This window comes from Lycium barbarum, chromosome 11 (assembly GCF_019175385.1).
Source record: "Lycium barbarum isolate Lr01 chromosome 11, ASM1917538v2, whole genome shotgun sequence".
In the NCBI taxonomy this organism is placed as follows: domain Eukaryota; kingdom Viridiplantae; phylum Streptophyta; class Magnoliopsida; order Solanales; family Solanaceae; genus Lycium; species Lycium barbarum.
In genome coordinates, this window is record NC_083347.1 from 122735992 (window position 1) to 122763227 (window position 27236).

General features: G+C 32.4%; 2 protein-coding genes and 1 long non-coding RNA gene across 5 annotated transcripts; 2 read left to right on the forward strand and 1 right to left on the reverse strand.

Moving 5' to 3' along the window:
* The first annotated feature begins 9356 nt into the window (after positions 1-9356).
* LOC132617930 (purine permease 21-like) lies at positions 9357-23378 on the forward strand. 3 transcript variants are annotated; one of them, XM_060332993.1, is made up of 4 exons: positions 9357-9549; positions 13807-14078; positions 22194-22337; positions 22760-22896. In XM_060332993.1, the coding sequence occupies exons 1-3, from the start codon at positions 9513-9515 to the stop codon at positions 22335-22337; spliced, it is 453 nt and encodes a 150-aa protein (XP_060188976.1). In that variant the 5' UTR covers positions 9357-9512; the 3' UTR covers positions 22760-22896. The 3 variants fall into 3 exon arrangements, with proteins under 3 accessions (XP_060188976.1, XP_060188977.1, XP_060188975.1); XM_060332994.1 differs by lacking the exon at positions 22194-22337 and having other exon boundaries at positions 22760-23378; XM_060332992.1 differs by lacking the exons at positions 22194-22337; positions 22760-22896 and having other exon boundaries at positions 9358-9549; positions 13807-15050.
* LOC132617931 (uncharacterized) lies at positions 16325-21479 on the reverse strand. The gene is made up of 3 exons (XR_009573871.1): positions 20741-21479; positions 20555-20631; positions 16325-17123 (listed from the first exon to the last, which is right to left on the reverse strand). It is a non-coding gene; the product is annotated as an uncharacterized LOC132617931 (long non-coding RNA).
* A 1830-nt stretch (positions 23379-25208) lies between the features above and the next one.
* LOC132617929 (putative F-box protein At1g19160) lies at positions 25209-26708 on the forward strand. The gene has a single exon (XM_060332990.1). The coding sequence runs from the start codon at positions 25209-25211 to the stop codon at positions 26598-26600; it is 1392 nt and encodes a 463-aa protein (XP_060188973.1). The 3' UTR covers positions 26601-26708.
* The last annotated feature ends 528 nt before the right edge of the window (positions 26709-27236 follow it).

A 27236-nucleotide genomic window follows, 5' to 3' on the forward strand; every position in this document is an offset into this window, starting at 1 on the left:
CTTTACTAAAATACAAGTACTATTGTTTGAGATAAATTCTCCTACCAACATAATGGGAACCAACTCATAGCGGTACATGTTTCTACAAACTAAGCACTGATGGATCTATTTTGAGAAATTCTTTTTTTTTTTTTCATCCAGTGTCCGGTACCCGCATTGAAGCCCGACTATATTCAGATTAGCGCTGCATAAGGCTCCATTCGGGGGGAAGCGTTCCCTACCAAGAATTTTTTCATACTCAGGGCTCGAACCCGAGATCTCTCGTTAAAGGAGGAGCCGCCCCATCCACTGCACCACCTATTCGTCCATGTTTTATTTTGAGAAATTCAAACATGGAGAAATAGGTGGAATGATTAAAAATAGTAATATGGACTTAATTATTAGTTTTATGTAAGGAATACCTCACATCATTAATTTTAGCAATACATGCCCGTGCGATGCACGGGCCGAACATGTCTATTCACTTTAATTAGCTAGTCTTTAAGGTTTGTATTTTGAAAAAAACTTTTAAAAATATTCTAATTGTTATTATATATAGCAACATATACAAAATGTATTTCATGTACCATCACTTTAGTTATAATTAAAAATAGAGTTTAAAAATTAAAAACATATGATGGAATTAAGTCTTTGAGATGAAAAGAGTCGGACCTATTTCTCATTGTCACGACAATGAAAGTTGTTCATCGATGTGAAAAATAAAATTAATAAGAATATGAGAGAAAATTAATATTTTAATTCTACATTTTTTCTTTTAAATTATTTAATATCTTTAATATTTCTGTTTGTTGTATATATTGGATTTTTAATAGCAAAACTAATAAAATATTTTTCTTAAATTAATTAAAAATATATTATAATTTTTTATATTAACAATTATAGATAAAAAGAATTATTACAAAAAATTAGAAAGATATATGTCATATCGTAAATCACCAAATTTTAATTCCGAAATGAAAATATAAAGTAATACATTTTATAAATGTAAAGAAACAATAATCAGAGAATGCAAAAAAGAGTAAAATAAGCAAAGTATTGACAAAGAAGGAAAACGGGGATAAAAGTCACTGCCTCCCTTCATTTTTACTTGTCCACGTTAACATATCAAGAGAAAGAAATATTTCTTCTTATTATTTTACCTTCACATTAATTATTCATTTTCAAATCATTTTCTGAGGCTATTGAGACAATACATCGATAAATATGGATATTACGATAAAATATATACTTTATTTATTAATTTTTAAGAACGTGAAAAGTCAAAAGTGAATAAGTGAAAGTGCACGGAGGGAATAAATATGTGTAGGAGAATTAAAATTGAAGTACATACGTGTATACATGAGAAGAGAATAAATACTCAGTACTATGACATATGTCCAAGTGGGATAAAAAAGTAGTTGATTAAAGTGTACAATTTATATAACTTTTGGTACAAATTTGCATTGCTATTATTCGCCATCTCTTCACGTTTAAAGTATTGACAATGAAGGAAAACGGGGATAAAAGTCACTCCCTCCGTTTACTTTTACTTATCCACGTTAACATATCAAGAGAGAGAATTTTTTTTTCTTATTATTAATTTTACCCTTACAACAATAAATATGAATATTATGGTAAAATATATACTCCCTCCGTCCCATATTACTTACTACTTTCCCTTTTGCACGCCCTTTAAGAAATCATAAATAAAAGATGTATTTTACTATCTTACCCCTATCTCTCTCCAATAAATGCATTCTAATCAAAATTAACTATTTTCAAGAACATTTATTACTAAGGGTGAGATGGGAAAGATTTAATTAATTTTATCTTGGTTTTGTAAATGAACAAGTAATTTGGACATATATTTTTAGTAATAATGTGGCCAAGTAGTATGGGACGGAGAGGGTAAGATGGGGAAGATTTAATTAATTTTATCTTGATTTTGTAAATGAACAAGTACTTTGGATATATATTTTTAATAATGTTGAGTACTTCATTTATTAATTTTTAAAGAACGTGAAAAATCAAAAGTGAACAAGTAAAAGTGCACGAAGGAAATAAATATGTGTCGGAGAATTAAAATTGAAGTGCATACGTGTATACGTGAGGAGAGAATAAATATTCAGTACTATTCCACGTGGGATAAAAAAGTATTTTTGTAATGTGGCCAAGTAATATGGGACGGAGGAAGTACTTCATTTATTAATTCTTAAAGAACTTGAAAAGTCAAAAGTCAACAAGTATAAGTGCACGGAGGAAATAAATGTGTCGGGGAATTAAAATTGAAGTGCATATGTGTATATATGAGAAGAGATAAATATTCAGTACTATGACATATGTCTATGTGGGATAAAAAAATAGTTGGTTAAACTGTATAATTTAACTTGAAAATCAAAAGTGAACAAGTAAAAGTGCACGGAGGAAATAAATGTGTCGGAGAATAAAAATTGAAGTGCATATGTGTATACATGAGAAGAGAATAAATATATGACATATGTCCACGTGGGATAAAGAAGTAGTTGGTTAAAGTGCACAATTTACATAAACTTTGGTACTAGTATTCATTGCTGTGTTAAAGTGTACATTTTATATAGCTTCTGGTACAACTTATCCACTATAATGCGTTTCATCTCTTGTATGTCATGTATATCTGTGGATATCTGTAAAAATATGTTATATGTCTATGTGGGATAAAAAAAATAGTTGGTTAAACTGTACAATTTAACTTGAAAAGTCAAAACTGAACAAGTAAAAGTGCACGGAGGAAATAAATGTGACGGAGAATTAAAAATTGAAGTACATACGTGTATACATGAGAAGAGAATAAATATTCAGTATTATGACATATGTCCACGTGGGATAAAGGAGTAGTTGGTTAAAGTGCACAATTTACATAACTTTTGGTACAAGTATTCATTGTTGTGTTAAATTTAGTGTACAATTTATATAGCTTCTGGTACAACTATTCAATGTTGTGTTAGTCCTCTTAAGACACTTATAGATAATAGAAATATTATCTAAATTATTATTCTCTTCGTCTCAATTTATGTGACACTTTTAAATTAGTGACAATTTACCTTATAATTCTACTTCTTTCAATTTATGTGAAACCATTTAATTAAGCACAAAATTTAAGAAAAAATGAAGATTTTTAAAATTTGTGAACCAAAACAAATTTCAGATATTTGTATGATTGTAAATCATTTCATAAAATTAAACTATTTCTAAATATAGAAAAATAACTTTTTTAGATAAACTAAAAAAAAGTGTGTCATATAAATTGAAACAGAAAATGTATCGTTCGAAGGTAGCGGATCTTTGAAAATAAATATATTGTGTAATTTGTAAGAAATCGAGCCAAAAAGTCGTACCAATTTTTTTTTTCTTCTTCTTTTTGACATGAAAAACAAGAAGTTGAAACAATGTTTATCCAGGTCAACATTATCCCTTTGTGTACACGCAATTTCACGGAGATAATATGTCATATCTCCTTCATATTAAGTTTTACACGTTAGACTCAAATAAATAGTAATACACAAAAGTCTGTTTAAGAACGTCACCCTCAGAGCAATTGTTTTCTATCAAAAAATCTAGGAGCCATATGGCCATGAGAATTATTCGTTTTTTTTCATGGATTTTTTTTTTCAATTTATTTGAAAATCAGTATTTAGTCATAAAAACTCCAAATACACTTGAAAAATCAGTTTTTGGTCATAAAAAGTTCTACTATCAAAGTTAGACAAGTTTTATAAGGGACTATTCCTAAAACTCATTTGGAAAATGAAGGATATATCATACAGTATAAGCACTAGGAAGTCTTTCATATACTCTAGCATTTGCAATTGGGATGATTGGTAAATAGCAAAGCAGCTAAGGAGAAGTGTATTAAACTAACTGCCTAAAAAAACAAGATATGTGATGAAAAAGTTCATCACATACATCACATATCCAGATCAACATTATTCCTTTCGTGCTAACTCACGCTTTCACTTAACCATAAACAACTTTTAAAACATTAAATATTAGTGAAATTGTCAGAGTCAGGTAAATAAAGTTTCTTAATTGTAGGTACAAATATAGGTGGGTGTTTCTTGCAAGAAATTAGTACTACTCCTCCCCCAATTTATATAAAACGCTTTTCTTTTTAGTCTGTCCCAAAAAGAAAGTCATCTTTTTATATTTAGAAATAATTTGACTTTATGAGATAATTTACAACCACACAAATATTTAAGACTTGTTTTGGATCACAAATTTCAAATGTCTTTATTTCTTTTTTAAATTCCGTACATAGTCAAATAGTGCAACATAAATTGAGACGGAGGGAGTATAACATAGTACATAGCTAACAAGAAAGTGGCTGGGGGAAGAACAAGAACAATTAAGCCACCAAACATTTTCTTTATAAGCGTGGTGTTCGGATCAATTTGTGTGCACCCAATTTTACTGGGATAATATGTCATGTCTCCTTCACATTAAATTTATTTGAAAATCAGTTTTTGGTCATAGAAACTCCAAATACACTAAAAAACAGTTTTTGGTCGTAAAAACTTCTACTATCAAAGTTAGACAAGTTTTATAAGAGACTATTCCTAAAACTCATTTGAAAAATGAAGGATATATCATAAAGTATAAGCACTAGGAAGTCTTACATATACTCTAGCATTTGCAATTGGGATGATTGGTAAATAGCAAAGCAGCTAAGGAGAAGTGCATTAAACTAACTGCCTAAAAAGAAACACATGATATGTGATTAAAAAGTTCATCACAATTCCCATTTTGACCAGTAACAAGTTTGTGAAATGTTTGGTCTTATTTGGGGACTATAATATTTTCATATATTAAGTTGTTTCAATGTCAATTTGTCCGTCGTAAATATTTTGTCTCATTTTTGTATCATTATTGGCATCTTAGCAGTCTGATATTTGATAGGAAATAAGATCTCTTGGCCTCTTACGATTTGAATAGAAAAAAATGACTTTTTCAGATTTCTTATGTGTTTTTTTTTTTAGATTTCTTATATGTAAAAATAAAAATCTCTTGTAAAAGGGTCATAAAATTTAAAAAATATCTGTAAAGGGTCAAAAAATTTGGAGCTACACTTATTTATAGACATAATGATAATTCCAATTTCGAACATGCTTTTCTTTTATTTTTATTGGAGAAGTGGGATTCTTTTAAATTACTGTAGCTGATAATTTAAATCTCTTTCATATACAAAATCAACCCTACAGAACAGTGTGGTAATTAGTTACTATGGTTTGGGAAACCACCACCACAATTTCTTTCTTGTCTTCTTGTGTATGGTTTTTTAATTACTTAAACGTCTAATCAATATACATATCCGGATAACCCAATTAATTTCAAGTGCGTATATAAGTATCTATTCCCTTAATATACAAAATATACACTACTTTACAATCTATATGCCTTCCGTCTCAATTTGTTTAACACTATTTCCTTATTAGTTTATTTTAAAAAGATTGACACATTTTTATATTTAAAAATAATTAATTCTAAATTTTTCGTTTTACTCTTAATGAAAATTTTGTATAACCACACAAACGTTAGTTTGTTTTAGATTGTAAATTTAACAAGCTTATAGTCACATAAGTATTATAATATGTTTAAAATTACAAAGTTTAAATTAGTCTTCATTTTTTTCCTTATTTCGTGCTAGTAAAACAACAACTCAATGAGTTGGAAACGTTACATGACTTATCACTGATCATATTTTTTTCATTTAAGTTTAATTTATGTAGAGACAAATTGTGCCAAATAAATTGCTACACTTTGGAATTTAATAAATTACGGAACAGGAAACCTCCACCACACAATATACTTTGTTGTCTTCTTGTGTATATTTTTTTTGTTATTACATGTTATCATTATATTAATCCAGATAACATATTTAATTTCAAGTGCGTAATATATGCGGTCCCTAGCTCTGTGTGTATGTGTTTTTACTTTTTTATTTTTTAATATTAGAGCAATATCCAGATAACATATTTAATTTTAAGTGCGTTATGTATGGTACATAGGTATTTTCTGTGATTGACCAAGATTCTCAACTGTTTTTTTACTAAATATAAATACAAATACAAATACTATTGTTTGAGATAAAACTCTCCTACCAAAATAATGGGAACCAGTGCAAGTTTCTACAAACTAAGCACTGATGGATCTATTTTTTAGAAATTCAAACATGGAGGAATAGGTGGAATGATTAAAAATAGTAATAGGGACTTAGTTATTAGTTTTATGTAAGGAATACCTCACATCATTAATATATTATCTAAATTATTATCTTTTCCGAATCAATTTATGTGGTACTTTTTAATTAGTGATAATTTACCTTATAATACTACTACTTTCAATTTATGTGACATCATTTAATTAAGCACAAAATTTAAGAAAAAAGGAAGATTTTTAAAATTTCAGGTCCAAAACAAACTTAGATATTTGTATGGTTGTAAATCAACAACAACAACCGAGTGAAATCCCACATCGTGGGGTCTGGGGAGGGTAGAGTGTACGCAGACCTTACTCCTACCAAGGTAGGACGGCTGTTTCCGAAAGACCCTCGACTCAATAAAAGTATAAAAGCATAAAAAGAAGTCAGATAAGGTTAAGAGATTCGGATAAGAAATTAGAGATTCAAAGCGATATGGAAATGATATAATGCAAGTGGCACAGGAAATAACAGATAATAGCAGAAATCGGAGCAGATAACACAGGATAATCAAAGTACAGGAAATAACAGATAATAACAGAAATCGGAGCACAAGAAATTATATTGCAATAGTGCGACTACTAATAAGAACGGATAATGAAAATAAATCGATTGTAAATCATTTCATAAAAATAAATTATTTCTAAATATAGAAAAGTGACATTTTTTTTAGACAAACTAAAAAGAAAAGTGTGTCATATAAATTGAAAGAGAAATTTAAGCCTAATCCAATAGTACGGCATAAATTGAGACGGCGAGAGTATAACATAGTACATAGCTAACAAGCAAGTCGCCGCCGGAGGAACAAAGGACAATTAAGCCACCAAATACTTTCTTTATAAGCGTGGTGTTCAGATCAATTTGTACGCACTCAGTTTTACTGGAATAATATGTCATGTCTCCTTCATACAGGGTATTAAGTTGAGTTTTACACGTTAGACTCAAATAATACACAAAAAGTCTCTTTAACAAGGTCACCCTCAGCCAATTGTTTTCTATCAAAATATCTAGGAGCCGTATGGCCATGAGAATTATTTTTTTTAACGGATTTATTTTTTAAATTTATTTGTAAATCAGTTTTTGGTCATAAAAAACCCCAAATACAACTTGAAAAAACAATTTCCGTCATACCGACAATGGTTTTTCGTTTTTTTTATTTTTTACTCTTTCTTTTGTCATAACTAAAATGGAAAAGACAGATTTCAATTTTTGATAGACGACCTCTACTGCAATTTTTTTTTCTTAAATTAAAATTTTAAAAAGTTATAAAATACTTGGACCTATTTCAAGTTGCGTAGTAGCAAAGTTAGTTGGTGCAAACCCCCGTGAATTAGTTCAATGTTGGGTAAGCTTTCCATTTTAAATCATATTCGTGTTGTCTATGTCTCAAAAAAGAACGACTTAATTTACTATTTTGTGCAGTTATGATAAATGTAATGAAATGGTAAAAGATTTTTCTATCTTTAAAAAAGGGCTCAAATTCGAGTCTTGAGATGAACTTCTCCTTGATACAGAACACAAAAATCGTCCATAATAGACCTTTTTTTTTTTTTTTTGATTGAACTATGATTTACATACTTTTAAACAAAAAACTAAAAAGAGATTTGAAATAGAAACAGTAGAAAGGAAGATATTTTGTTCATCTCATGTTAATGACAATGACTAAATTAAGGAACATTGATGTTTTTTTTAATACCTTTTTTGTCAATTTTTCTCTTGAGCCGAGAGTCTTTCGGAAACAGCCTCTCTACCTTTCAATGTAAAGGTAAGTTCTGTGTATACTCTACCTTCCTCAGACCCCACATTGTGGGATTTCACTGGGTATGTTGTTGTTGTATTAATGATTTATTTTAGAATGGACCATACGGATATTCTTTTAATTCGTTGGTCTATAATACCATTATTGGTTCATAGAGAAGGGACATTCTGATATTTCTTTTAGGATTGCATTTATATACAATAACTAACATTATAAGAAAATGTTCTAATATTAATTACTTTAACATGTCCTAATAGCTTGTCTTTCTTTAATCTGTTTGACCAAGGTTTCAAAAGTTTAGAAATGCTTATTTCTAAAAGATGTTTATTTTGAAGAGTTTTGTTGGCCAATTTTCTAAAAAAAAAAAAAGTATTTTTGAGTAGTAATAGAAATTGTTTCTTGATATGCTCTGAGTTCTAGCTTACTCCGAGAATCAACACCTAGGCAATGGATTTACAGCATATGGTGAGAGCTTGAGGTGCGATTATGTGTGTCCAAAACAAAGAAGCTAGCATTTGACTTGGTGGTTCAACTTTCCTAAATGCATCACTGATGTTGTTTTGTCGTTATTTTGGGCTACCCCGTTTTTTGTAGCCCTTTGTCTTTATTTTTGCTTTTTGGTTTTCTTTTTGTAAGACATTTATTTTCTACTATATTTAATAAAATATCCCTCCTCCTAAGGATACTTAGTGGTTGCTTGAAAAAAAAAAAAAAAAGGAAGCATCAACTGCAAAAGATTCAAAATTTAAAGTTTATGAATTCTAAAATTTATTATATGTACATTTTTAGAGGATCTCTTAATTAATTTATAAGATTTAGACAAAAGTTATTAGATTGCGCCAAACATGTTCTATTCATGAGAGCTCGCCCCTAATACTTATATACTAATGTTTTGGGAATCGAAAATACCCTTAGCAAAAACCTATATTTACTAACCTATCAAAAACTACGGACCAAAACTAACCATATGCTTGGTCAACTACGCATTTATGATCAAAGTCTCATAAACATGCTTCCACTCCCACAAATTTCAAAAACTTTATAGCTATACAGATGTCACGAAATGTTTCAAATCATAATTTTTAAGAGTTTTCAGCTTTCTTTCAGCTTTTCTTAAATTTCGTTATGATTCAAAATAATATCAAATAAAATTAAATTGAGAACTACTTCCCAAAATAAAGAAATCTAAGAAATTAGATGATTAAATTAAAATTTATTAGCAGCAGTTACTTATAGTTATCTATTTACACCGTCTATAAGTAATTAGCAGATAATTCACCTGATTATAAAAGTCATCAGATGGACATGCTTGACTTTAATTTCACATTATTTTTTTATAAGAATAATTGCATATTATATTATATAAGAGGAGACAATAAGTGAAGTGCAAGGCAACTTATTGTCTTTCTCACTCATTCTTCTCACTCTCATACATATCAATCATATCAACAAACAAATATAGCTCTTTCCCAATTTTGGACAAACCAATCTATTTTTATTTTGAGCCAAAAAAGAAGAAGAAGAAAACCAACTGATAACTCCATGGAAGAAGCACAACAAAAGCTCTTGGATATATCAAGTTAGTATTCATTCTCATATTTTCTTTCCTCCTGAGATATTTCACTATCAGAAAATCGCTAATTTTTCGTAAATATTTCCAACGGATATTCAGTTGAAAATTCCCTACCCACGAGTCTAATTCCAACGAACGTTCATGCAAAATTAGCGATTTTCTGAGAGTGTTTTCTCTGTCTTTTTTCTTCTTCTTTAGGTTTTGAATTCATTTTGTTTTTGAATTAGCGTAAGAGTGAGGAAATCAATACAGTATATGTTTTTTCTTATTTTTCATTCTTTGGATCTGAATAATGTGTGGAAATTTTACTTACTTTATTTGTGTGTCGGTAAGGTTTCTTTGTTAGATGGAATTATCTCCCGACCTTTCATCAACTGCAGATATGGTGGAGTTTGCTGTTAAATTAAGGGTGTGTTTGTTACTAGGGAAAATGTTTTTTTTTTCTCCCCATAAATAAATGGTTTTCTTAGTTATTTTGTAGTAAAAAATATATTGTCCCAAAAATATTTATATGTAATCTAAACAAACACTATATATAAGGGGTTAGGGTGGGGAGCAACAGGCTCCCTAGGGGTGGGGGTGGGTTATGTGTGGGTGTTGACGAAGACGGAGTTAGAATTTTTTCTATGAGTTCAGCAAAATCTAATAGCTTTGACCAAAATCTCATTTTTCTATTAAGAAATTCAATTAATGTGAATAAATAATTTATTTAGGACCTGATAAGGTTTGTTTTTAAAATTCAAAATCCATAAATTCAAAATTATGAATATGTCTCTCGTTGTTGAGGTAGGGAGGAGACCCTAGTCGTGAAATGCTATTTATGAAACTTGTTTGCCTTAGTATTAGAGGTGGCAACTGGTTTGGCCTTACCGATTTTAACCGGTAACCGGACCGGTTAAACCGGAACCGGTAGAACCGGTTCCGGTTAACCGTTTAATGGTTTACCGGTCCGGTTCCAATATTTTGGAAACCGGAACCGGTAAAACCGGAACCGGACCGGTTAAATCGGTTTAACCGGTAAAAAATTAAAAAAAAAAAAAAACTAAAGTATATAAGTAAGTATATATAGTATATAGTACATATATATAAGTATATATAGTATATAGTACATATATATACATATATATTAAGTTATACATATATATAGTATATATATTAAGTTATACATATATTTAGTATATAGTACGTATATATTAAGTATATATAGTATATATAGTAGATATGTATATATAGTATATATAATAAGTTATACATATATATAGTATATATAATAAGTTATACATATATATACATATATTTAGTATATATATATTAAGTTATACATATATATAAGTATATGTAAGTTATACATATATATGTATACGAAAAGCACTATTCTGTATTGCTGACTTGCTGTTAGGCTGTTAGTCAGTAAATATTTAAACTTTAATTATAAAGTTGTATAACATATGAAAATATAGCTACAATATACAAATAAATACTATAATATATATATATATAATACAAAAAACAAAAAAAAAATAGATTTTAACCACTCCGAACCGGATCGGTTCCGGTTTGAGGTTTAAAACCGGTAAACCGGAACCGGTTAACCGGTTCCTTAACCGGTTCCGGTTGGAACCGGTTGCCACCTTTACTTAGTATATAAGAAAAGTCTTTTTTTATATTTAAGTAACTTGTTTTTCTAAAAAAAATTTGCAAAACATTAGATAATTGAAAATTCAATTGAAAAATATTTTCCTACATTCTAAGTACACATCCAAAAATAAATATACTTTTTATATCTTTGACAATTTATCCCACGCGAGTTGAATTCTTTTTCTTGAATTAAGTAGGTGATGGGTGACAGTTAAATTTGAACACAAGACCTACATCTTATTGACGATGTGACAATTTTATCGAATAAATTAATAACGACGCTCTTTAATTTGCTTAATTGTATGTTTATTTTTCTTTCTTTTATTTTTGCCCGAAAATATTATTGTGGTTAGCCATAGTTGCTTAAAGTATATCTGATTAAGTTGTGGCTAACCATCATAACTGGTCGAGTCTAAGTATATTTGAAAAAAAAAGGATGAATATCTTTATAAAAATGCGTCGAGAATTAATTTTCTTTGGTTGGTCGTTTTCTAAAATAATAAACTAAGACTACTTTAATTTTATAAGACAATAGTGTTTAATTAATGGAAATGAAGTTTAAAAGGTTAACAAAGACTTTATGCAACCAAGAGTGTTTTTTTTTTAATTGTAATTTTCAACCGGTCATGATATTTATATGGTGAGAAGAACATGTCATTATTAATTAATAGTGAGATGGATAAGAATGCTTCAATTTTAATCAAATGTATTTGAAGCTTCAAAATGAAGAAATCCGTGATGGGGGTTGTGGGGGGGGGGGGGGGGGGGGCTAATTTACACAAATATTTAGGTTATTATTTAGATTTTGTTCCTATTTTAAAAAAGTTATGCAAATATAATCTTGAATTGTCATCTAACATTTTACAAAAATTTAGACTGTAGTATAATATTTCTACTCACAAATTTTCAATTTACTCCAAAGGAATCTTTACATAGTGCTCTTAAAGATTCTTAAATTGCAAGAGAATAAAAAAAAGGACCACTTACTAAATATACTATTCCAAAAAGGAATAAACGACAAAACATTCATAATACGAATCTTTTGTGAACCTTATAATGGTGTAAATCTAACTTAATCGGGTCAATATCTATCCAATAACATAGAGTTATAAAAGGAAATATTGTTTGTAGATGTCAGATGATAATTGGTGTTTTGTATTTGCTTCCTTATCTTTTCCTTTTTTGTCGATGTAAGCTTATCCGAATATGATATCTTAAGTGGCAATGAAAATTGTGACGTTTGCTGTCTGGTAGAGCCATTTTAAGAAAGAAGCCAAAAAACGAGGCAATAATTGAAAAAAAAAAAAGAACCAATGATATTTCTTTTTTTTTCTTCATTTTTTGCTTTAATAAAAAAAGAAAGAAGGAAACTAAAGAAAAGGAGATTTTTTTTTTGATTTTTCATTCCATATTCGATATCTGTATTAGAGTCGAACTATTCTGAATTCATACTGTGTAGGGTCCATTCAAAAAAGCTCTCCCTACCAGATTTTTTTTCATATTCAGAATTTGAACTCGAGATATGTGAAGGGTGGACATCATTTGGGGTAAGTAAAAAGACAAGAATTGAAAGCAAATTATAGTGGAGTAGGTGTAGTGGATAGGTAGGCTGATATATGGTTCTTGTTTGTCCATTTGCTTAATCCAAACAATAAAAAAAGAAAACTCATTTCCAAAAGCTTTGCGTAAACTAATTCCTAAGCTGTTTAGCTTTTAAGGCAACTTTTTTTGATTTGGGAATGAGTGCCAATTTGTTAAAATTGAGAGCTTGTTTTAGAAGAAAAAAAAAGCATGTTTAAGTTGGGATTTTTTTAATAATAAACATGATACTATAAGCTGGAAAAGATGAGAAATAATTTGTTATAACATGTGAAATCAGTATGATATTGATGATGAGATAAACATTAGTTATAGTATCAGTATATATAGTATATATAAGTTAAATCCGCTTTTGTGGCCTCTCGTCCTATAAGTCTCAGAATACTTTTTATATACTTTGATTGCACCAAAGGCCAGAACATGATACTATAAGCTGGAAAAGATGAGAAATAATTTGTTATAACATGTGAAATCAGTATGATATTGATGATGAGATAAACATTATTTATAGTATCAGTATATATAGTATATATAAGTTAAATCCGCTTTTGTGGCCTCTCGTCCTTTAAGTCTCAGAATACTTTTTATATACTTTGATTGCACCAAAGGCCAGCAAATGCCTTAAGCCTAAAGCTTTCAAAATACAAGTTATATACTTTTTGTTATGTTTCACTCTATGACCTGTGTTATAAGCTTTATAAAGCTGTCAAAAGCATATTCCATTATACATTTCGCTCTATTATTTGTGCTATAGGCTTTCTAGTGTTTCAAGTAAATTTCAATACAAGAAAAAATACTTTTGTTTGCGGCTATCATCTCATTAGTTTCGTTAGAATTTTTTAAAAGTTTAAGTTATCTATATACATCGTCATTTTATAAATAAAATTTGCATTATCAAGTGACAAGATCAAGTAAATATTCCTTAAATTGTCACCATATACATCTTATACTCAATTTCTTATATGACTATGCCCTATTATTAAACACTATCTTGTGGTTTCATTTTACTTTTTTTTTTTTTGACAGATCAAGAAATATTTGAGGATGAAAATCCCAATACTGAATCAAGTGGATCAACTCAACATTCCTACTTTGCCAAGCATAAATGGTGGTACCAAGTAGCCATTTTTACCTCTTTTACTCTAATTGGAGAAGTAGTGACATCACTCTTGGTAAACACATATTTTACCAAAGGAGGTAAAAGTATATGGCTAGCCTCATTCGTGCAAAATGCAGGATTTCCAATTCTTCTTCCTTTCCTATGCTATGCATCACTCAAAAATAAGGGCCACATTGAGGTAATTAAAGGAAATCAAGAACCCCACATTTGCATAATCTTTTTAGTTTATGTTGTCCTAGGTGTATTACTTGGTGGAGTTAGTATTTTCAACTCGGCTGGTCTAAAATACCTCCCTGTCTCAACGTACTCTCTCACCAGTACCACTAGACTAGGGTTCACTGCTATCTTCTCTTTCATCCTCAATGCACGTAAGTTCACCCCAAGTATAGTAAACTCTATAGTTCTTGTAACAGCTGCCTCAATTGTTCTAGTACTTCATAACAATGAGTCTGGGGAAACGTCTGGTGGGAAGTTTGTCCTAGGATTTTTTTATACGGTCAGTGGATCCATTACTTATTCCTTAGTGCTTACCTTAACCCAATTTTCGTACCAGAAAATATTAAAGGGTAGTAAATTCATAGATATCATAGAGATGTCAATATACCAAACGCTAGTTGCAAGCATAATGATCCTACTAGGTCTTTTTGCAAGTGGAGATTGGAAGAATTTAATTATGGAGATGGAACATTACAACTTAGGGAAATTATATTATGTTGTAATCTTGTTTTTTATAGGCATTTCATGTCAATTACATGTTGTGGCTTCTATTGGGTTAGTTTTTAAAGTCACTCCCCTTTTGTCCAATGTTCTTAACAATTTAGGGGCTCCAATTACTCCAATTTTTGCGGTGATCATTCTTCATGATAAGATTAAAGGTTTGAAGTTGCTAGTTATGTTTTTAGCCTTTTGGGGATTTGCTTCACATATTTATCAACAATATCTCAATGATGTGGAGGCCAAAGAAGAATTAATAGAACATAAAGCTAGAGACATTTCTGAAATTTCTCCTAGTTGAAGAGATATTGTTTTTTGTATTTTTATTCTATTGTAAATTATGGTTTCTTTCAATTTCTCAAGAGGTGTACATATCAATGTGATCACTTGTGTGTATATTCAAGTTGAAGTTAAAAATTCTTATTGGGCCTTTCAATTTGGTGCAGAAGACATACCCTTTTTCTTGTGCAGATTTCCCTTCAAAGGCACTAGTCTTTAATTTTTATCCCTCAAATTGGTGGTCTTTAATTTTTAACCTTCGCCTAATACTCGGAGGTTTTGGTTTCGAACGTAGCTTAGTAAAAAAAAAATCGCAAGGTAGAGTTTTGTAGCAAAGTTAGGCCTATTCGGGCAAAAGTTAGGCCGTAAGGTAGAAGTTATTGGCCAAAATTAGGCCTATTTGGGCAAAAGTTAAGCCTTAAGGCAAAGGTTTGTAAAATTTTAACTAATTTTTTTTAAAATAATAATAATTGCCTGAAAGCAAACCTTTGCATTTGAAGCTTTGTCGTGCAAATCCAAACTCTACATTATAATTTTTTTTTAAATTTTTGACTGAGCGAGGGTTTGAACCCAAAATCGAGATATAACATGATGGTATCATGGAGGACTAAGAGAAGGACTGAAACATCTGTCATGATAAGCATCTTTTATGATATCATCGTAGTATATTTATATCCCATGTTAGTATCATAACTGGGGCATCTCGGGTAAATATTTTTAATTTTTTATTCTGGGGCATGAAAATATTTTAGTTTAAGAGGGGGCATTCGTGATCTTTCCCCAAAAATTAAAGATCACCAATTTGAGGGCCAAATATTAAATACCAGTGTCTTTGAAGGACAATCGTGCAAATGACCCAATAATACAGGGCCTTGTCTGGTATATTGGGAAAATTTAACAATTAGCCACTTCTTAGTCCATGTAATTAAAAAAATAGCCATTGTCTTTCATGAAACCCCTTGTTAAATCCCATTTTTTCAAAGAACTTTCGAGATTTGTCGTTATAACTCATTTAACTTATCAAACCATATTAAACACAACCTAAGTTTTCCGTGGATGAAAAATCAGCAATAAAGGATCTAGTTCTGGAAAAAAATCTTGGGTCTAACTTAGTTCCTACATGTAATTATTTTCTTGATAAAACTCTTCTTTTTTTTAACTTAAGCCATCATTATTAGGTTGTAAGTCTAAGGTGTGTCAAGAATAAAAATAAAATTGATCCCAGATCAGTTTCAGAGAAACTGTGAAGAAGAAGAAAAGGGAAAAAGGGTCATAACTTCAACAAAGGAGCCCAAGTATATCAAACGAATTGGACCAGGCCCAAGTCAATTGCAGCCTTCTCAATAATTTATCATTTGGCCCAAAATAGATGTAAGACACACAGCCCAAATCATATTCCAGATTAGAGACAGCTGTATACAAAGGATATACATATTCCAGATCAGAGACAGCAGTATGGAGGAACAAAAAGATTCTCCTAGTTATTCTACAAGCATGCAACATTGTATGGAGGAAGTATGGAGAAATAATATTTGGTTGCATAGTGTTCTGTGCAAAGACAATAGGAGTTAGACAAATTTGTATAGATTTTATATTTATTTTATAGCATAATACACTTGTATATATAGGAGCTCTTCTTCAATGGAAAATAACAGAAAAATTTCTCCCATTTATTTGTCTTCACCATTTTCTTTCATGGTATCAGAGCAAGGTTAAAATTCCTCTCTAAAATACATCAGTTTTTCACTAAATACATCAATCTATCCAAAAAAAAAAAAAAAAAAAAAAAAAAAATCACTTCACTCAATCATTTACAATGGCAGAAAATGCAGTTGCTGTTAATACACCAGCAGCAGTAGTAACAGCTGCAAATCAAACCACAATCGACTCAAATCATCCTTATTTTCTCCACTCTTCGGATGCTCCTGGAATGGCTCTTGTTAACACTCCTTTTGATGGAAGGGGATATCAGGGATGGAAAAGAACCATACTCATTGCATTATCAGCAAAGAACAAATTGGGGTTTATCTCAGGTGCTCATGTTGCTCCAGATTCAAAAGAAGCAGACTACCAACCATGGAGCAGGTGTAATGACATGGTGACTTCCTGGCTCCTCAATTCTTTGTCCAAAGACATAGCAGACAGTGTAATCTACTCCAGTTCTGCTAAAGAACTGTGGACGAGCCTAGAACATAGGTTTGGACAATCTAATGGGGCTAAACTTTTCCACCTGCAAAAGCAGTTGAGTGGTTTATGTCAAGGAACACTCAATATTGCAGGTTACTTTACCAGACTCAAGAGGTTGTGGGATGAACTGGAATCATTAAATATCAGTGTGAAATGTGAATGTGTGTGTATTTGTGAAGGAAAGGCAAAACTGCAGAAATCACTAGAAGATGAGAAGCTTATCCAATTTCTCATGGGACTAAATGATGTGTACTCTCAAGCAAGAGGAACCATTCTAATGATGAATCCTCTTCCTAACATCAATGTTGCATATTCTCTGCTTTTGCAAGATGAGAACCAGAGAGAGGTGTACGTAAACCCCTCTATTCCATCTGATTCTGCATCATTCATGGTAAACAGCCCCGCACAAAACTTTCACAAAAACCCAAGACCACCATCAAGGCTTAATGTAAATCAGAGGAATTTGGGAGCACCACAAAGAACTGGGAACAATTTTCAAAGAAACATGAACTTTCATTCTAAGGGAAAGAAATCTAAATATAACCCTAATGTGACTTGCTCATACTGTAAGAAGATAGGACACACTGTTGATGATTGCTACAGGCTAATAGGATTTCCTGATGACTTTCAATTTACTAAGAACATAAAGGGAAATGCAGCAGTAGCAGGAGAAGAAGTTGAGAGGATGAACAACCAAAACATGGAGATGAACTGTTTCAATCAACATCTCAGCAAGGAACAACATTCACAGGTGATGCAAATGATCAAACAGGCAAAACTTTCAGAGTCAACATCAGGAGGAAATTCAGAAATCAATGCAAACTCTGTTGCTGGTACTATAACTAAGTATTTTGGTACTTCTTTCTCAGTTTTCAATTCTAGCTCCTGGATCATTGATTCAGGAGCATCTGAGCATATGTGCTTTGATGATAAGGCTTTTCTAACTATGACACTCCTAGACAAACCTTTAAGTATTAACCTGCCTAACTCCCATCAAATTACTGTCACTCACATTGGTCAAGTCACTATTCTTCCTAATCTTACCTTGAGAAATGTTCTTCATGTTCCCAGTTTTAGATACAATCTACTTTCAGTTCACAGATTTTGCTATCAATTTACTTGCACACTCTTATTTACTTCTATTGGGTGTATGTTGCAGGGCCCTTTAATGAAGAGGCCGCAAGTTTTTGGTGAAGTCAAAGAAAGTTTATACCTACTCCAGCCTACCAGTGTCAAGAATAGTTTATTGTCTAATGAGGGTGTTTCTTTATCCTATTTAGGTAGTCATAGCAGTAATGTTTCTACTGTTTCTGTTTCTGTTCCAGCTTCACTTTCTATCCCTAATTGTGCCAATGCTATTTCCAATGTAAAGCTTTGGCACATCAGACTTGGACATATGCCATTTTCATCAATGAAGAACATTAGTTTTATCTCTACTCCTTCAAACTCTGATTGCTTTTGTGATGTCTGTCCCTTAGCTAGGCAAACAAAGCTTCCTTTTCATAACAGTGACATTTCCACTAAATCTGTGTTTCATTTAATCCACATAGATACCTGGGGGCCATATAAAGTTACCACTCACAACAATTACAAGTACTTTCTTACAATTGTGGATGATTTTAGTAGAGCCACATGGACATTTTTGCTAAGCACCAAGGGTAATTCTTTCACAGTACTAGAATGCTTTCTTAAAATGGTTGAAAGACAATTCCATACTAAAGTTAAAGTGATCAGGTCTGATAATGCCCTTGAATTAGGAAGTAGCAATGCTGCTTCTACTTTTCTCAATTCACAAGGTATTGTACATCAAACTTCTTGTGTTGCCACCCCACAACAAAATGGGGTGGTTGAAAGAAAGCACAGGCATTTACTTGAGATAGCAAGAGCATTGTTATTTCAATCAAAGGTTCCTATTGAATATTGGGGAAAATGTATTTTAACTGCTACTTTCTTGATTAACAGAATGCCATCAAAGGTATTAAAAGGAAAAACTCCTTATCAGGTTCTTTTTGGGAAAAAGCCTACATATCAATTTCTTAGATGTTTTGGGTGTTTGTGTTATGCATCTACTCTATCTCAAAATAGAGGAAAATTCGAACCAAGAGCTAAATGTTGTGTTTTCCTAGGCTATCCTAGCAATCAAAAGGGATACAAATTACTTGACTTGGCAACCAAAAAGACTCTTGTGTCCAGAAATGTGCATTTTTATGAACATATTTTTCCATTTTCAGATCCTTCATTCACTCAAACTAACATTTTCCCTAGTCCTACACTTACAAGTTCTCATACTTTCCCCTTCTCTAATATCCCTAATCAAGCAAACGTACCAAATAATTCCAATGAGAAAACCATACAAAATGAAACTATCACTACACCATTATCACCTACAACTTCATCACCATCTACAACTCAGTCCTCAAATCATCCTTCAACTTCATCATCCACTTCACCTACTATCATATTAGACCATACTAATTCACCTTCACTACCTCAAACCATCTCACCTTCCATTCCTACTTCTACACCTCCTGTTCTCCCTACCAGAATTTCCACTAGAGAAAACAAAGGAACTTTGCCTTCTTATCTACTTGATTATTACTGCAATAACATTTCAATGTGTGATATTACTAATTGTATGTCTCAACCCATTCCTGTTCCCACCATATCTATTACTGCTTTATCAGTCCCAAATCAACATTTTCTTCATTCTATCTCCAATATCAAAGAACCTAATAGTTATTACGAAGCTTCTACACATCCTGGTTGGAAAAAGGCAATGGAAGTTGAACTTAAGGCATTACAGGATAATCAAACTTGGGAATTGGTCAATCTACCCCAAGGAAGGAAAGCTTTACCTTGTAAATGGGTTTACAAGGTAAAACAGAATTCTAATGGTACTATTGAAAGGTTAAAGGCAAGACTTGTTATTAGAGGGGATATTCAAAAGGAGGGCATTGACTATAATGAGACGTTTTCCCCAGTAGTCAAGATGACCACAATCAGGTGTCTCATTGCTATTGCAGTCAAAAAGGGATGGGAAATTTCACAATTTGATGTTAACAATGCATTCTTGCATGGGGATTTGCAAGAAGAGGTGTATATGAAATTTCCTCCTGGTTTAATTCCTACCTCTACTGATCTTGTTTGCAAATTGAAAAGGTCCTTATATGGTTTAAAGCAGGCCTCAAGGCAATGGTATGCTAGGCTAGCAGGGGCTCTCAAGTTTAAAGGTTTCATTTCATCACTTAATGACTATTCCCTATTTTATAAGTCATCAGGGGAATATACTACTATAGTAGGAGTTTATGTGGATGATATTCTCATCACGGGAAATCACTCAACGGAAATCAACAGCCTCAAAGGATTTCTACATTCAGAATTTCAAATCAAGGACCTTGGCCCTTTACACTATTTTCTAGGCATGGAAATCATCAGAGAAACACAAGGTGTTATAGTTTATCAAAGGAAATATACCTTGGATCTGTTGAGTGAGTTTGATGTGTCACATATGCCTCATGTTTCTTGTCCCCTGGATCCTTCATCTAAATTATCTGCAAAATCAGGGAATTTGCTATCAGATCCTACTGTTTATAGACATATAGTAGGAAAACTTAACTACCTCACTCACACTCGACCAGATTTATCATTTGCAGTTCTTACCCTTAGTCAATATATGCAAACACCATGTGTGGATCACTTTTATGCAGCTTTAAGAGTCCTCAGCTACTTGCGAAATGACCCAGGTCAAGGTATCTTCATGACATCTCATCCCTCATTTCATCTTCAAGCTTTTTGCGATGCTGATTGGGCTTCATGTCGCGAATCTCGAAAATCAGTGAGTGGGTTCTTCATCAATCTAGGCGGATCTCCCATTTCCTGGAAATCCAAGAAACAAGACTCCATTTCTTTGTCATCTGCTGAATCGGAGTACCGGTCGATGCGACGACTTGTGACTGAGTTGACTTGGCTTACTAGACTACTGAGCGATCTCTCAGTTCCACCTAAACTTCCCATACCAATTCATTCCGACAGTCAAGCAGCTATACATATAGCTCGAAATCCCGTGTTTCATGAGAGGACGAAACACGTGGAACTTGACTGCCATTTCGTCCGGCAACAATACCTTTCCGGTCTCATTTCTTTGACTTTTGTTCCTTCAAAGGACCAGCTGGCCGATCTCTTTACAAAATCACTTTCTGGCCCAAGTCACCATCTCATCCTTAGCAAGTTGGGTGTTTCTTCGTCTCCCTCCAACTTGAGGGGGGATGTCAAGAATAAAAATAAAATTGATCCAGATCAGTTTCAGAGAAACTGTGAAGAAGAAGAAAAGGGAAAAAGGGTCATAACTTCAACAAAGGAGCCCAAGTATATCAAACGAATTGGACCAGGCCCAAGTCAATTGCAGCCTTCTCAATAATTTATCATTTGGCCCAAAATAGATGTAAGACACACAGCCCAAATCATATTCCAGATTAGAGACAGCTGTATACAAAGGATATACATATTCCAGATCAGAGACAGCAGTATGGAGGAACAAAAAGATTCTCCTAGTTATTCTACAAGCATGCAACATTGTATGGAGGAAGTATGGAGAAATAATATTTGGTTGCATAGTGTTCTGTGCAAAGACAATAGGAGTTAGACAAATTTGTATAGATTTTATATTTATTTTATAGCATAATACACTTGTATATATAGGAGCTCTTCTTCAATGGAAAATAACAGAAAAATTTCTCCCATTTATTTGTCTTCACCATTTTCTTTCAAGGTGTGGAGGGTTTGGCTACCGTGTTATATTTAAGTCAAAAGAACTTATAATGATTAGAGAAAGATGTGAAGCCTTGCCTCTAACCTACAAAAGAGATTGACAAAGCAATCTAAAGGGAAAGGAAGTAGCCTATACAGTTTACTTTACATAGCAACAATGTAAATTAACTAAGAAAAAAGTTATATTTCTCGATCTATTAATATTATGAGTACATGTTATCATGCCACCAAAACAAGGTTGCTCCATTCTATTTTGCAGCTAAAATTATGCATTAATTTCTTCAAATTTAATATGACCTAATATATGCAAATTTTATGGTTTTAATTTGAGTGTCTACTGCAACAGGTGAGGAATCTCAAAAGGAAGAGATATCTGAGAATCAAAATAAGTCAAAAGAAGCACCCAATTTTGTACAATATAAATGGTGGATCCAAATGGCTATTTATTCAACTTTTGTTCTATGTGGCCAAGCAATTGGTACATTCTTAGGTAAACTATATTTTAATAAAGGAGGAAATAACTTATGGTTAGCTTCATTAGTGCAAAATATTGGATTCCCAATTCTACTCCCTTTTCTCTTAATATGATCAACCAATAATTGTAAGAAAAATATTGATAATATTGATATAAAAAACCATCTTTCTTGGTTCTTGTTCCTCTTTACATTTCACTTAGTTTATTTTTTGGAGAATATTGTATGCTTTACTCTATAGGACAAATTTATATTCCTATTACAACTTATATACTTATATGCACTAGCCAATTGGGATTCAATGCCTTCTTTTCATCCTTTTTGAACAAACAAACAATCACCCCTTTTATACTGAACTCTTTAGTACTTCTCACAATTTCTGCTTCACTCCTTTTGTCACAAAAAATTGAAGATGACTCAATGATTGACTCAATTGCAGGTGAAGTTGAGTTCAGTCATTTTTCAGAACTACCAAGTGCTGGAAGAGGGATTATCAACATGGATAAGTTTCATATTCCCAACCTTAGAATTAGAGCTATGCAGAAAAGAGGAGCCAATGGATAAAAGATAATGCAGACAAAGGAAGAGATGTACTGAGTGTGTTCATGCTAAACCTGCTATTGTATGGTTTTTAATGGGCGGTATTAGCTTGCTCATTCCTATTGAAAACTTGCAATATCAGGCTAAGTTTGACACATATAGTAATACAAAACTACATAGCATTACAACTACTGAGAGGAACAAGAAGCACTTACATATTGAGCTGGTTTGTGGTTTCCCGGAGAATTACTCTACATGGTCCAACAGTCAAGTATCTGGTGAGAGCTTGAGGTGCTAAATTATGATATTGGCCAGAGAAAACAGGAAACAAATGCATGGAAGCAAACCAAGTTCATATAGTGATAGGTGCTGGGCAATGATTCATAGCATAGAATTTGTTTATTTTTGTGCTTTTATTTTGACATTGTTACTTGTACAACTGATTGGTTTCGTTTGATATATAATAATAACCACTAAGCAACATGCTTAGTGGTATATTTGATTTATAGAACAAAAAAAAAAAAAAAAAACAACAACAACAACAAGAAGTACTCTAAGAGAAAGTACATAATTGGTTTTTTATGTACACTTGCTGCATCTGCTGGTTATGGACTCATTGTTGAATATTGCTTTCAGTGACTGCAGTAATTTTCTTGTTAAAATAATAAGTAGATTAGTTCTAGGATGAGTCTACTTTATTTGAATTTAAATTTTAGAAAAATATTAGGTTGTTGAGTTTTATTAGGCTTTTAATTTATTTTTTATGCAGATTTTCTGTTGTTCAATTGGCTATTTAAAGCCCCGTTATGCTTAGTAAAATGACAGAGAGACTTTTTCAATCAACACTTTCAAATCTTTTTGCTGCCTCATCTTTTAAAAAACCAACACTCATGCTTTCTGTCACAAGGCTATCCTTTGAGAAAATATTTAAGATGGAAAGTTTCGATTAATAGTAGAAATGACAATTTATGAGTCCTTAGTGCCGTCCTTCGCGAATTTGATGGCTATTTTTGCAAGTGGGAGTGGAAGAATTTGAAACAAGAGATGAATGAGTTTGAGCTTGGGAAAAATTCATATGTTATGAATTTGATTGGAACAGCAAAATCTTGGTAAATTTTAACAGTTGTTTCAACAGGTGTGATTTTCAAGGTCTATTCATTATTCTCCAATGTGATTAGCATTCTTGGTGTGCCTATGGCCCCTGTTTTCTCTGTTTTATTTCTTCATGAGAAAATGAGTGGTATAAAGGTGATCTCTATGTTTTTGGCTATATGGGGTTTCTTATCATATATGTATCAACATTACCTTGATGATTTGAAAAATAAGGCCGAGAAAAGGGGCAGTTCGGTTTACGAAGTATTCAACATTCATGCAGGGTCTAGAGAAGGGGACGTAGGCAACTTACCGTGACACAAGTATTAACGACTAATTTTACGGCTCGAACCCGTGAATTATAGGTCTCGAGAAGGGCCACATCCCGAGGGGGCGTGACACAGGCACCTTACCCTGACGCAAGTATCAATGACTGATTTCACGGCTCGAACCCGTAAGCTATAGGTCTGGGGAATGGTCTCATCCCAAGGGGAATGACGTAGACTGCTTATTGCTTAACCTGACGCAAGTATCAGCAACTGATTTCACGACCAAATCTGTGACCCATAGCTCTGGGAAGTTCTGGATCCCGAGGGGGGTGACGTAGGCAGCTTACTCTAACACAAGCATCAACGTCTGATTCCACGGCTTGAACCTGTAACCTATAGGTCCGGGGAAGGGCCGCATACCGAGGTGTACATGTGTGACATAGACAGGTTACGTGACGCAAAGTATCAACGGCTGATTCCACGGCTTGAACCCGTGACCTACAGGTCACATGGAGATGACTTTACTATTGCTTCAGGGATCTCGCTGAAAAAAGTTAAATTTGTAGATATGGAAATTAATTTGTAATTCATTTGAACTTCAGTATAAGAGTAATATGAAAATTACTTGATTTTGGCTCATCCATCCACTCGTACTATATGTATTTAATTTCTGTATAAACTAACAAATAATAAAAAAGATTTTTTGTGCTGTAACTAAATTTTAACTGGTTATCGCAGAAAGTAAATAAAGTGAACCTAGGCATTCAGTAAGGAAAATTTCATCTGTCCTTTTCTTAGGGGGGCATATTTCACATTTTAGCCTGTAATGAGGAATGAAAGAAGGAGAAATATAAACAGTTACCAAATAAAATATATGCAAAATATTTACCCTACTTATTGTACGAAAAGGTTTGCCAAACATTTTATAAAGTATGTATTATTTACTAGTTAATTCAGTCCTTCAGCCTCCTACACAGAGAATTGAAGATGAAATTACCTACATTAGAAAAATTGGCATTGCTTGTTTTCAAGTTTTTAATGTTACTCATTCTCTTCAATGGCGATCCTGTCGATTTTAATAACTTTATTTTTCTTTTTATTGTTCTTGCAACCGCCTTGTACACTGAGAAGAAGATGAAATTACTACATACAACAAAAAATCCTGCAATTCTCCTTGAGAACAACAACAACAACATATCCAGTGTGATCTTACAAGTGGAGTCTGGGGAGGGTGGAGCATACGCGGACCTTAACCCTACAATTTCCTTTGACGTAGCGACAAAAAACCCTAGGATTCCCCTTGACGTAACAACAGAAATATTCTCATGGCTTCCTGTTAGGTCCTTAATGCGTTTCAGGAGCGTTTCTAGATTCTGTTATTCACTTACTTCGGAATCAAATTTCATGGATCTCCATCGAAGTCGCTCCAAGATTCGCCCTGGTGGCACGAAATTCCTAGTGCCCAAAAGAGAAGGTTGTTACGTTATAGAACAAAAGGAAGATGTGAAAGCCTCTATATGGAACTTTGATTTTCTCTACGACCACTTAATGTGCGCTAACGGTTTGTTTTGCTTATGGAGGAAATTTCAACAGCCTGTTGTGATTTGCAATCCCAGTACAAGAGAAGTAAGAGTTCTTCCCCTCCTGAAAGTAGAATTTTATTCTTCTAAGTCCGTCCAACCATATTTCTATGCTCTAGGTTATGAACCAGAAGAAAAGAATTATAAAGTTTTGCTGACTGTGAATGATAAATACGGGTCCACAAAACACTGGGTTTTCACTTTAGGTACAGATGAGTCATGGAGAGAGATTAAAATTACCAAACGTTTTGTTCCATATCACGAGGGAGCTTGTATTAGTGGAGTTATCTATATGGTGGATCTGTTTACTAAAATCATACTTGCATTCGATGTTAAAGTTGAAAAATTAAGAATTATCAATTTGCCGAATGCTTTAAATAACATGATGAATTATTATCCGTTGTTAGAAGTGAAGGGAAAATTAGCAGTCTTAGACAGTTACCGTGGTGGTACGAATTTGTGGATTTTAGAAAATGCTCAAAACGAAGAATGGGAGAGTCATATCATTCACTCTTCTTTACAACCACCTTTTCATTTAAAATCAAGAATATGCAGTTCTTGTGATGGAGAGATTTTATTCGTCGTGATCGAGCCAGGTATTTTTGCATATTATATGTTTGATGTTTGGAAAAATAGTTGGAGATATTTGGAAACCCGGGGGCTTACAAATGAGGGCTGGAAAGAATTTAGGGAAAAAAGTTCGAGATATAATTTATTCTGGGGGCTTGAAGAAGATGGTGGGATTCATGACGACATTTATAGTTACGTAGAAAGCCTCTTTCCTTTAGGGAAAAAATAAGTGCTTTGGAATTGTGATCATCTTAATTATTTTCCTTCGGATTGTTTGTTCTATTAATTTTCTGCTGTTAATAACATTCTTTTTTGCATTTAGAAGGGTAATATTTGTTTCGTCTGAATCAAATTTATGTGATAATTTTATTCGTTCAATAAATTTGATAAACATGGCTTCATAGTATTGCACTTTTGCTAGCAATTAAGCTTGCATTGACTCTTAACTTATATAACTATGTTACATGCTTCAACGATAATTAAGTCTCTGTCTTTGCAAACCCATACGTCGAACTAATTCTATTTGCATCTCGCTATTTATTCCTCGTTAATTGCTGAAACTGATAATAAGCCACTATCTATTTTCTTTTAAAATTAAAATAAAGTGTTTAATTGGAGATGAATGTGTTACTGATTTTGTGTTCATAGACCACTACTGTTTACAACGTGGAGTCTCATTTGCAAATTAGTTGGGTTTTTTTTCCCCTCTCCTTTTGGGTCCTAATGTTCCTCACATCTCTAAAAGATTATCTCAAGTCAACATATTTGGATTTTCCATATTGTTTCCAAAGTCTCCAACTAAGTATTTAAAAAGCAAAAAAAAAAAAAAAAAAAAAAAAAAAAAAAAAAGAAGAAAAAAGAGTCG